The following is a 12,869-nucleotide window of genomic DNA, read 5'->3' on the forward strand; positions in this document are numbered from 1 at the left end:
TATATATATATATATATATATATATATATATATATATATATATAATTTTTCCTGTGATGGCAAAGCTGAATTTTAAGCAGCCATGACTCCAGTGTCACATTCTAAAATGCTGATTTGGTGCTCAAGAAACTTAATTATTATCAGTGTTGGAAACAGTTGTGCTTCTTAATATGTTTGTGGAAACTGTAATAATGTTTTTATATTACAGTATTTATTTGAAAGATTTTTGTAACATTAAACATTTCTTTACTGTCACTTTTGATCAAATTAATGCATTCTTGCTGAATAAAAGTATTAATTTCTTTCCAAAAACAAAAATCACTAACCCCAAACTTTTGAACATTAGTATATGTCAGACTGTATTATATACAGTACATCTTAAGACTTCATTTTAAAAGCACTGATAACATTGACATTCACATAGACAAACAACTGTGTCATGTGACTTCACTGCAAGGCAAATCAAGCCTTGTATGAATAAAAGACCACAAGTTTTGCACTATGGTGAAAGACATTAGCACTGATTTGATCTGAAGCTCACAGAATAATGTAAGGTGATACTCATGGCTGTCTGAGAGAGAGATGAAACTATTTAAACTCCAGAATTGTGCTTGTCTGGAAAAGTTATTATTTGATTTCCTGATTTCCTCACAGTGAGTCATCGGAGGAGGAATCGGCATGTGCCAGAACAGAGCAATCAAATACCAAAGCCCAACAGAGCATGCACACAGAATCAGGTGAGATCACACACTCTTGCTGCTTTACAAACACTCGCAAATCACTTTAAACTCACAAACACTTGGGTGAAAAGTCTAGAACACGTTCTCACTGTCTTACAAACAAACATACTCGCTTACTCTCGATCATACACACATATGACCATAGCCGCCATTTTGAACACATGCCATATACATCTTTTTGAGGCCCCAAAACCACCATTGTGTGCATTCAGTTCTGCACTACACTGATAAAGAGCGATGGAAAGCTGGCCAGAGCACCAACCCACAACTCGCAGCTCAATGTTCCTCAGTGTTTTCATCATGAAAACTCTTTATGTAACGTCAACTTTTCGAGAACTTGAGATCAGTAGGGCCTTTGAGTGCTCAGTAGAGGAAGTGTCTAAAAAGGAAGCTGCTGTCCCTATGCAAACTAACTTCCCTTTCCTTTAGACGCGCAGCAGGATGACAGCGTTTTAATAGGAATTTTACAGTCACATATGAGTTAAACAGTTGCAGAGCAATTTAAAAACAACCCATGTGTGAACTTCCAGAAGTTCCATCGCTCTGCTGTTGTCTGTCATGTTTACATAAGATAACAGAGCTTTGAATAAGGTCAAGTCACATGACCTTGGATTACAGGTCAAGCTGCTGTGATGGCTTTGTTTTTCATTTCAAACGGTTTTGCAGAAGTCCGCATATAGTTATAAGTTTATCAGACTGACGCTGCACAGGACGTTGTACAGTTCTTAGGGTGGCTTTCTTCCCCTTTCATGCACAGCTGCAAAATCAGTCAAGATAAATTCCTGTTAATATTATTTTCTTCAACTATTTTAGTTTTTTAATGTGAAGTTTGTCATTTCTGCTCCATTAGCAGCCAAAGCAAGAATTGTTTTCAAGCAAGTATTCCTGCCATAAACCCTTGCAACTGGTGAAATAAACAGATTACATTTTTGTTTTCTAGTGAAAAAATGACACACTTCGCCTAAATTTGAACTGTTCGCAAAACAGTTGTGCTGTTCCCAATAAAATAAGGTTTCACTTTCTGAAAGAGTTTGCATACTGATATGTGCTCTGCTTTTGAAGCCTCATCAGAAACTCTGTGCTAGTGTGTGTATACTAGATTCTAGTGATGAATGGGGTGAAAGTGTGTGCAAGTAAATGTCCTGATAGTGTGTCACTAAAACATTTGATTTAAAACAAACGCTGCAGCAGAAATTCTTTATCGTCTGTGCAAACGAAAAGACCACACAGACACTTTAGAAACTGCACAGAAACACACAACATAGATACTAGAACAGATTTCACTAACAATAAAGTTTTACGGTGTTGCTCTTTGAATATAATAGTTTGTGTTAATTATTCAGCGTTTTGTTGTATCTCAAAGTACTACCTGATACCATAACTGTACCATGTTACTCATACAGCACTGTTTTATAGGGGTTGTCTGGTTACAATTGTGGGATTAAATGATAGTTGGACAACACTGTGTAAAATAAATAGTTATTAATGGCAATAAATGGCTGTTCCCTTTGTAGGTGCCACCCCTCGTCCCGACTCGCTCTCCCTGCCCGCTAAGGGCACAGAGCTCTGGACTACACACAGGGATGGAGAGGTGAAGCTCAGGATGGGTGAGTCCGGCCCTGAGGCTGAACCCTCCTTGACTGTGAACCAGATGTTCACTTCTACAGTGCAGCGCTTTGGCAACTACAACGCGCTGGGCTGGAAAGATGGAGAGCAGTGGAAAACCATGACATATAACGAGTACTACAAGTCTTGCCGCACTGCTGCCAAGAGCTTCCTCAAGGTGAGGACTGTTAAATCAGGTTTTTTTATACTACATACTATTTTAACAAAATCTCATAGCCAGTTAGACTGACATGTAAACCAGCAAAAATCACATCAGTGTTCACTGATCACTCAGAACCAATTGTGACAGACTGGCAACTAGCCTAAAACTTTTTCACACTGATCCCGGCCCATTGGGCCATATTGTTCAGCCCTAATTGTAATACAGTTGGCAAACATACTAAAGGTGAGAAGCATTAACAGGCTGAGTTTTGAGTCTAGCACCTAGGTAACAGATTTGACCCATGGCTTTCTATTGTTTAGCAGTTGAGTAACTAGTAATTTTCATTATCTTCTTGCTGTTGAGATTATGGCTGTTTAGCATTACAGTCTTATCTAAAATGACTCGGTAATGTTCCTGATACAAGGAACGTTTTTATGTCAGAGATACCTGATAACACGCACTTAAAACCTAATAAACACACATAAACTGATGTAACTGTTATTGAGATCACAGACAGACCTCATGCAATCACTGTTGTGTCCTTGAATAAAGCATTTGACCTCAGGTTACCTCAGGGAGAAAGTGCCAGCAATAAGTGCACTGTGTGATAAGGCATCTGGAATGAGTCCTGGTCCTATTTCACCACAATTTCCAAAGACAGAAATAAGAAATATTTTGAATAAAGAAAAATAATAATTTTTTTGCCATTTTAATTCCTTTCCATTATGTTAATGAAAATTATGTTTATTTATGTTCACATTCAATGTTTTTGAATTGTGCACAACCCAGTCAGAGACCGATTTTAGTCCCTCAGTTTTGCAGCTTGAACATATTTGGCCACAGTACCTGAGAATAGTTTCTCTCTCCAGCGGGAGGCTTTTGTTTTTCGTCTTCAGTTTTTCCATTTCCTAGTCTAGGGATGAAGTTCAACTCCCAACTGGTCACGTTCTCCCTGTGGGGAACAGGACGTCATGCCTGGTGGCCAATGTGGGCAGATTTCCATGGTTTTGTTTAGGGAGAAATTAAAAAGGAGTGTAACTTGTCCGACTCAAACCCTGTGGGAGCGGTTCAGATAGAGTTGTGTATACCCTAGGCAGCATAAACACAAAAGAAAGACATCACGAAAGAGGTGTTAGATGACACAACATGCGTTCAGTATTTTGGCTGATGTGACTTAAATTTTTAAATATGATGCAGCTTGGCACGTTCGTCCATAAAAAAAAATTTTTTTAAAGTCTGTTCACAAAAGAATAATTATTTTAAACAGTCTTTTTACTAAACTGCTTCACAAATTGTTTATCTCCAAGTCTTCTTGCAAAACTTTAAGAATTGGATGATATTTTGGAGTTAATGAACTAGTGAACTTAAACCGGGTATTTTGGCTGATGTGACTTAAATTTTTAAATATGATGCAGCTTGGCACGTTCGTCCATAAAAATTTTTTTTTTAAAGTCTGTTCACAAAAGAATAATTATTTTAAACAGTCTTTTTACTAAACTGCTTCACAAATTGTTTATCTCCAAGTCTTCTTGCAAAACTTTAAGAATTGGATGATATTTTGGAGTTAATGAACTAGTGAACTTAAACCGAGATAAATGGCAGTATTTAACTGAACATTTATTTAACTGCAAAAAAGAACATGTAAATAAATTGCCATGTGGGACTTCTGGGAATGCTTATGAGTGATGACTTAAACAACTTCATCTTTTACATGCAAACAATATATATTATGCTTCGAATCGGGCCTGCGATTTGAAATTTTGGTTTGAAATGTTAATGTACACATGCTAACTGTTTGTATATGTTTGCAGCTTGGTCTGGAGCGGTACCACGGCGTCGGAATCCTCGGGTTTAACTCGGTCGAGTGGTTTATTGCTGACATTGGGGCTATTTTAGCTGGGTAAGTGTTTATTGTTAGGATGTTTTACACTCTGTCCTTTTTATGAGTCTTCAAATCAACCATAAACATACATGCATTCTGCTGTCATAACTCATGATCAGAACACAGCCTGTGTTTGTCCCAAACCAGGCCCGGTTCTACGGGGGTGCTAGAAATCAAAAGCACACTCAGTTAAAGCTGTATTAATGGCATTTTTTTGAATACTTTCCAGTGTGTGATGGTTTGCGCTCTGGAGATCGATTCTTATGTCAGTGTGTTTTTGCAACATTGAGCAATGTTAAATCAGAGGCGTTTAAGTTAGAATTCACTCATCGCTGAAATCACCAGAGTTTTTGTTCTGGTATGTGTTCAGCATGAATCATCTCATTATAACAAAGTGTTGATGCGTTGTGCAGCATAGAGAACTTTATTGATAATAACGTATCTTTGTGAGATTGCGATGAACTGAGATGAATAACAGCTTTTTAGTGATTATGAACAGAGCGCTCTTTGCACCATACGGACGCCTATATATATATATATATTAGTTACAGCACCCTCGCTAATTTAAGAAGCACCCTCAATGATTTGATTCTGGAGCCGGGCCTGTCCCAAACAAAGCTTAAATCTTTTTCATCAAATAGTGGCTCTGTGGTGCCATAAACTGTCCTGCTGCCTTTATCACTTTAGTAAAGACAGATGGTTAAAGCACAACCTGCACTTGTTAAACAGCATCACGTAGTCTGGATTGGTAAACATATAGGTGGAGTCAGAATGGTGGGAATGTTGTTAATGTTTGAAGTCGTTTCCTGTTGTAGAACTGCTCGCCGTTTTGGTTACAGTTTTAACAGACTTAAGGATGTTTATTGAGGGATTCTGCATGCCGTTGGCAGGGGGTTTGCTGTGGGCATCTACACCACCAACTCACCCGAGGCGTGCCAGTATGTGGCAGAGAACTGCCAGGCCAACATCCTTGTGGTGGAAAACCACAAACAGCTTCAGAAGATCTTGCAGGTAATGAGAGTGAAGGACCTATCTAGAACCTTTTCTAAATACACTCAGATCAGACTATTTTTACTGTGCTTTTGATCAAATAAATGCAGCCTTGGTGAGCATAAAAGACTTCTTTCAAAAACATGAAAAGGTCTAGTGTACATATTCGTGAAGTCACTTCCTGTTTTCCTCCCTAATCTCTCTGTTTTGTGTATGTAAATGAAGGTCCTTCTAAAGACTAAATCTTGTCAGTTTAAACCAACTGTAGAATCTCTTTAGATTTTTCACTGTCTTTTGATGAAACGTAAGCCTTAGTCATGCAGCTCACTCACAAAGAAAGGCTTTTGTGAAGTGTTTCATTTTCAGAAAACAAGCCAAAGCTGTATGCAGATCTGCTGATATTATATTAAAACGGGTGTATGATGAATGTCCTGTGATCTGAAGAAGCTGAGCATGTGATATCTACTGCCTCAATCTGTGGGTTTCAATGTAGCGCTACAGTGCTGTTTTATAATAGTCATTGATTTAGCATCACAGGGACAGAAACTGATATGACATACCTGCTTGTGTCACCTGATACAACCCTGGGTGGTGTGTCAGCTGATGTTGGCATATACACGTGAACACGAACTTTGGCAAACCATGCTGAGACTGCTTACATGCGTATTAATAGAAGGCACTGTATGTTCCAGGGTTCTTTGGCTAACACTCTACGAGAGATACGCCCTACCGCGTTCATGGGTGTCCCGCGGGTGTGGGAGAAGATGCAGGAAAAGATGAAGTCAATTGGAGCCAAATCGTCCACCGTGCGCCAGAAGGTGGCGTCCTGGGCCAAAGACGTGGGCCTGCAGACCAACCTCAACAAAATGGACCTGTATGTACACACACACAGACACAAAACAAGGTAGAAACATTTAGACACAAACATGACTGTCAGTCATGAACATATGACACTCATTTTTAACTGTCTGCAATTTATTTCACTTATATAGTTAGATCCAAAAAGTCTGAGACCACACTGAAAATCTGGGATTCAAAATCTGGTTTAAACCAGTTTTTAGAAACTTGAAACATTTAAAATTAAGAAATAAAAAAAATTATTCAAATAAAATTTTTATTTATATTAAAAATACTTGTGAAGTTAGATTTCTTTCTTCCCAAACTGTTATGTTGATAATATTATTAGAATTTAAATATATATATATATATATAAATTAGAGAAATGCAAAATAAAGTGGTCTAGGCAAGTCGACTTAAGTGGGGAAAAATACAATGTTACAAAAAAGTAAAATACGGCTTCTTAATTTATCTATTCTGAATCTCGTTTTAGAAATTTGAAACATTTAAAAAATGTTAATGATTTAAATCATTAAAAAAAACATTCCTATACTACTTTATAAAAGTAAAATATTTATTATATTTAGAATATTTGTGATGTCAGAGTTCATTCCTAAATAATAAATACTAATAAATTAAAGACTTTTAACTTTTAAAACAAACTTTTATTCTGCTAATATTGATTTAAATCGAAAATTATATTAAATTCGATAAATTAAATTCGATATTAAATTAAAAAATCAGATTAGTTATGAATATTGATACATCACTTAGTGAAATGTTATAACATGAAATAATGTTAGTATAAATTGTAGGCTGTTTTAATAAAGAGAGATGGTCTTGTGTCCTCAGTAATGGCAGCCTGTCCAGAAAGCCATTAAACTATCGACTGGCGAAGCGTCTGGTGTTCCGGAAGGTTCGGAAGGCGCTGGGGCTGGATCGCTGTACGAGGTGCTACACGGGAGCAGCTCCCATAACCAAAGACACGCTGGAGTTTTTCCTCAGTCTGGACATTCCTCTGTTTGAGCTCTATGGCATGAGTGAGAGCTCTGGACCGCACACCATCTCACTGCCCGATGCCTTCAGACTCACCAGGTACTGAAACCTTCATTTGTTTAAAGCTAGTTTACTCACTTCAGCTTGAACTTCTAGTTTATTTCTCACTTGCATCTCTTTCTCAGCTGTGGAAAGGTAATTTCAGGCTGCAAGACGAAGATCTTCAACCCGGATGCCGATGGCAATGGAGAGATTTGTTTCTGGGGCCGTCATGTGTTCATGGGCTACTTGAATATGCCCGATAAAACCGAAGAGGCTCTGGATGCAGATGGCTGGCTGCACTCGGGTGACCTCGGAAAACACGACCAGGATGACTTCCTGTTTATCACCGGACGCATTAAAGGTAATGACCATCAATCAAAAACAGATTTGTACTTCCTCTTATTCACTGGAACTGAAACCACTGAGCAGTTTATAATTTCACTAGTACACAGATTTCAATGTGATTTAGTCTGGTGCATGTAATGAAGTTTATGTTTGTATCCCAGAACTGATCATCACAGCCGGAGGTGAAAATATTCCCCCAGTGCCCATTGAGGATGCTGTTAAAGAGGCCGTTCCGCTCATCAGCAATGCCATGCTTATCGGAGACAAGAGAAAGTTCCTCTCCATGCTGCTCACCGTTAAGGTATCAGTACAGGGCAGATGACCACAATATAAACCTCTGTGTTAAGGTTGTCCACTATTAACCTAACCAGGTACAATGTGATAGAGCAACAAGTGATCTTATCCACACATCTGAGCTTCTTTCTTAACCAACCATGACTGACGAGTGTCATGTTTGATTTATATTTCTGTGGCCTAGTGCTAAGTGACTCTTTTTCACCAAAATCTCATCAGCGGTGATTTTTCCTCCGATAACTAAGACAAACCTCTTGTTGCATTGTGCCTGCTTAGGAAACATTGTTAAACATAGTTCATGACTAAAAAAATTATTGATTCATTTTTAATGGCCACCTTGTGTAATCCTGGCCGATGTCATACTCTCCTGAACGTGAATGCTGTAAATCTAATCAGAACATCTCATCCAAGGGCTCTTACACAAAGAGAGTTGGGTTATGTAAGTTTACTGAGAGATAACACTCATTTTAAAGATGCATGAGTACATTTTTACTACACGCTAATGAGATCATATCAGTATGATCAAGTGATAAATGTTTTAAGTGTTATCAAACAGCGTTCATAAACGTAAAGCCGCTGCTAACTAGTGGACAAAGAGTGTAACTACATGTTCTGCGGTTTTTCTCGGCATCACTGCGCCCCCTAGTGGCAACCAACAATACTTTTAAAAAATCCGTTTATAAATTGAAAGATTTAACTAATTAGTGGCGTTTGCTAAGGCAAGTGAGCACTATTATTATAATATATACTTAATAAATATTTAATGTTGCTCATATAATATTTCCTTAGGTGTGTAACTTGTCCCGTACCATTGTATTCTGATATGAATAATGATTCAAAAATGGTGTAATTTGTTGAGTACATGTGATATTACTTCTCTAAGACACTGGATTTACAGTTTTTACGCAGTGGACAATAAAAAAACGGTAAAATGAGGGAACCGCATCATTTCTAGAGACCAAATTAAGAGAAACCCTAGCAACTGCATAGCACGTATTCGGAACACCTGATTAAAAGCCGTCGGAACACGATAAAGGCTCAATATGTAAGATTTTTTTTATTAAAATATCCAAAAACCACTAGAACAGTGTTATATATTTTGCTGACTTGTGTACTTACATTATCCCAAATGTTTGGAAGAATGTTTAAATCCAGAGAAATAAGCAATTTTAACTAGTGACACGGAGCGTGTCCATAGTGGCATTGTGTCGCCTGCTAATGACGTCATAACCCCGCGATTTCCGGTTTTGTAGAAAACATGGAAACACCAAAGACGCTTTAATATGTTGTGCGTTTTATTAGACAGGTGACGACCGCACAGAGTAGCATAATAACAGAACTTTCAAATGTATCTAGTATGATAAAACAGCGCTGCTTTTTTCCCCACATACGCACGACCGGAAGGAACGGAAGCGGTCGACTGTGGCATAATAAAAGCTCCGCTGCTTTCGAGCCGTGTGTCACGCTCGTTCAGTGGTCTCGTTTCGCTTCGACGGCTTTCAGCCTCACCCTGCTTCATTCTACGACGTTAATAAATCATTAGCTCATCCATGAACATGATTTCTGACCGAGTCCCATCGGATTGCATCGGCTGTGGGGGGGAAGACGACAACTCCCATGATTCCACACTCAGACTTAAACTGGATTTAACGTTACATATTGACGGGGAAATGTTTTAATAAAAGACGTATTTATATTTAATCCAATATACATAACTTACCGTTAGAAAATGCTTATGGCTCTTCTGTTTTTGCTCTCAGTGTCAGGTAAACAACGAAACGGGCACTCCCGAAGACGAACTGACTCCTGAGGCGGTGGAGTTGTGTCGTAAACTCGGCAGCAACTCCACGCGAGTCAGCGAGATCGCCAGTGGCCGTGACCGAGTCGTATACGCGGCTATTCAAGAAGGCATCAACCGCGTCAACGAGAAAGCCACCTCGAACGCCCAGCGCATCCAGAAATGGACCGTTTTGGAGAAGGATTTCTCTATCCCTGGCGGAGAGCTGGGTACGTTTCCTAGTAATTAACTTTTTGTGTGTTATTTAAGGCTTTTGTGAGTAAGGCTTTTATGTTGATTAAAGTCTATAGAGGCTGTTTGTTTAGCTGTTTTAAACTCTCTCTCACAGGTCCCACGATGAAGCTCAAGAGGCCAGTGGTCATGAAGATGTGCAAAGACCAGATTGAGAACATTTACAAAGAAGTCTTGACCCCAACCACCCCAGACAACCCTCTGCCTCCTAAATAGGTGTCCAACAAAAGGCCTTGTCACCCACTTCAGAGATAGGAGACGAAGGGACTGACATGGTCTAAAAAACACACTTACATAGGAACACCACTCAGACCTTGTTAGCACGTATTCGGAACACCTGATTAAAAGCCGTCGGAACACGATAAAGGCTCAATATGTAAGATTTTTTTTATTAAAATATCCAAAAACCACTAGAACAGTGTTATATATTTTGCTGACTTGTGTACTTACATTATCCCAAATGTTTGGAAGAATGTTTAAATCCAGAGAAATAAGCAATTTTAACTAGTGACACGGAGCGTGTCCATAGTGGCATTGTGTCGCCTGCTAATGACGTCATAACCCCGCGATTTCCGGTTTTGTAGAAAACATGGAAACACCAAAGACGCTTTAATATGTTGTGCGTTTTATTAGACAGGTGACGACCGCACAGAGTAGCATAATAACAGAACTTTCAAATGTATCTAGTATGATAAAACAGCGCTGCTTTTTTCCCCACATACGCACGACCGGAAGGAACGGAAGCGGTTGACTGTGGCATAATAAAAGCTCCGCTGCTTTCGAGCCGTGTGTCACGCTCGTTCAGTGGTCTCGTTTCGCTTCGACGGCTTTCAGCCTCACCCTGCTTCATTCTACGACGTTAATAAATCATTAGCTCATCCATGAACATGATTTCTGACCGAGTCCCATCGGATTGCATCGGCTGTGGGGATGAAGACGACAACTCCCATGATTCCACACTCAGACTTAAACTGGATTTAACGTTACATATTGACGGGGAAATGTTTTAATAAAAGACGTATTTATATTTAATCCAATATACATAACTTACCGTTAGAAAATGCTTATGGCTCTTCTGTTTTTGCTCTCAGTGTCAGGTAAACAACGAAACGGGCACTCCCGAAGACGAACTGACTCCTGAGGCGGTGGAGTTGTGTCGTAAACTCGGCAGCAACTCCACGCGAGTCAGCGAGATCGCCAGTGGCCGTGACCGAGTCGTATACGCGGCTATTCAAGAAGGCATCAACCGCGTCAACGAGAAAGCCACCTCGAACGCCCAGCGCATCCAGAAATGGACCGTTTTGGAGAAGGATTTCTCTATCCCTGGCGGAGAGCTGGGTACGTTTCCTAGTAATTAACTTTTTGTGTGTTATTTAAGGCTTTTGTGAGTAAGGCTTTTATGTTGATTAAAGTCTATAGAGGCTGTTTGTTTAGCTGTTTTAAACTCTCTCTCACAGGTCCCACGATGAAGCTCAAGAGGCCAGTGGTCATGAAGATGTACAAAGAACAGATTGAGAACTTTTACAAAGAAGTCTTGACCCCAACCACCCCAGACAACCCTCTGCCTCCTAAATAGGTGTCCAACAAAAGGCCTTGTCACCCACTTCAGAGATAGGAGACGAAGGGACTGACATGGTCTAAAAAACACACTTACATAGGAACACCACTCAGACCTTGTTTTTAAACTCTCTCTCACAGGTCCCACGATGAAGCTCAAGAGGCCAGTGGTCATGAAGATGTACAAAGAACAGATTGAGAACTTTTACAAAGAAGTCTTGACCCCAACCACCCCAGACAACCCTCTGCCTCCTAAATAGGTGTCCAACAAAAGGCCTTGTCACCCACTTCAGAGATAGGAGACGAAGGGACTGACATGGTCTAAAAAACACACTTACATAGGAACACCACTCAGACCTTGTTTTGCTTGTCCATTTTTGAGTTAATATTTGTTCAGGGTTTTGTAATTGTTGTTCATTTCATACTGTTTACATTTTTCTGTTTTATAGCAAGAAGGAAAACATGTTTATAAAAAACAAAAAGCCATTTGTGAATTTGACTTTTTTTTATTTTTGTGGCGATTTACTATTTATTTTCTTGCCTAATTATAAGGGTGTCTTTTAAGCCATGTTCTTGATTTATATGTAAGTGCAGGTGACTTGAATGTCTGTGTTCAGAGATAGCAGTTAATGTATGGTTAAATTTATCAACAAAGTTTGTGAAATCTTAATACCTAACAAGCAAGCTTACACATCAGGGATGACTGAATACTTTGAGAAAAGCATTTTGTGGTTGTGCTCTTTCGTCAACGGCACTGCTGCCACCAAAAACACTTGATTGTTTAAAGGAAACTAGGTGTTTGTTAAGGAACAACCTCGAGACATTCTGTGAAGATCATTTAGCAAGAATCCCATTCCATATAAGCCATAAATGTTTCTGTTTGTATGTTTTTTTTGTAACCAAATGTGTCATTTGAATGTTTGTTTCGCTTATGCAGTTGGGCAGTTGGTTCATTTGAATTCTTTGTAAAATGAATCTGTTATATAGTGTAAATACATATTGCATACATTTGTTTTTCTGATTTTCTGATTTGGTGCGTCACTCTGACAATCCTCAAAGTAGCAAGAGGTTGGATGTCATGCAGTCTCGTGTCAGCATGAGCTTTATGAAAAACCATATAATATGGATTGAGAGAACAGGTTAATATTTATTTAATGAAAAAGGGAAGAAATGAAGAAGCTGGTGTGAGGAGGTCAGAATTTGATTCGCCAAGCTGTATTGCATTATTTTTTGCTTTGCATGTGCAGAAAGTATATTTCGACCAAAAATGTAACTGATTTTATTTCAATTGTATACTGCATAGTAAAAATGATAACAATGCAATATAGAAAAAGCATATGGATTGATCAAAGAGGTTAAATGATCGAACTTTGGAAAGTTTGTGAATTG

General features: G+C 38.9%; 2 protein-coding genes across 2 annotated transcripts in view; both read left to right on the forward strand.

Moving 5' to 3' along the window:
* LOC107585914 (long-chain-fatty-acid--CoA ligase ACSBG2-like) overlaps positions 1-11,595 on the forward strand; it is a 20,867-nt gene extending 9,272 nt beyond the window's left edge. The window contains exons 3-12 of the mRNA XM_016273094.1: positions 655-737; positions 2,255-2,523; positions 4,320-4,408; positions 5,281-5,410; positions 6,073-6,254; positions 7,070-7,312; positions 7,399-7,616; positions 7,762-7,901; positions 9,655-9,901; positions 11,381-11,595. Coding sequence (XP_016128580.1) covers positions 655-737; positions 2,255-2,523; positions 4,320-4,408; positions 5,281-5,410; positions 6,073-6,254; positions 7,070-7,312; positions 7,399-7,616; positions 7,762-7,901; positions 9,655-9,901; positions 11,381-11,499 — 1,720 coding nt within the window. The 3' untranslated portion in view covers positions 11,500-11,595. The remainder of the gene's footprint in view (positions 1-654; positions 738-2,254; positions 2,524-4,319; positions 4,409-5,280; positions 5,411-6,072; positions 6,255-7,069; positions 7,313-7,398; positions 7,617-7,761; positions 7,902-9,654; positions 9,902-11,380) is intronic.
* Positions 11,596-11,629: 34 nt separating this feature from the next.
* LOC107585915 (long-chain-fatty-acid--CoA ligase ACSBG2-like) overlaps positions 11,630-12,869 on the forward strand; it is a 6,718-nt gene continuing 5,478 nt past the window's right edge. The window contains exon 1 of the mRNA XM_016273096.1: positions 11,630-11,661. Within this exon, the coding sequence (XP_016128582.1) occupies positions 11,630-11,661 (32 nt within the window). The remainder of the gene's footprint in view (positions 11,662-12,869) is intronic.

Source organism: Sinocyclocheilus grahami, unplaced genomic scaffold (genome assembly GCF_001515645.1).
Source record: "Sinocyclocheilus grahami isolate Dianchi unplaced genomic scaffold, SAMN03320097.WGS_v1.1 scaffold75.1, whole genome shotgun sequence".
NCBI lineage: Eukaryota > Metazoa > Chordata > Actinopteri > Cypriniformes > Cyprinidae > Sinocyclocheilus > Sinocyclocheilus grahami.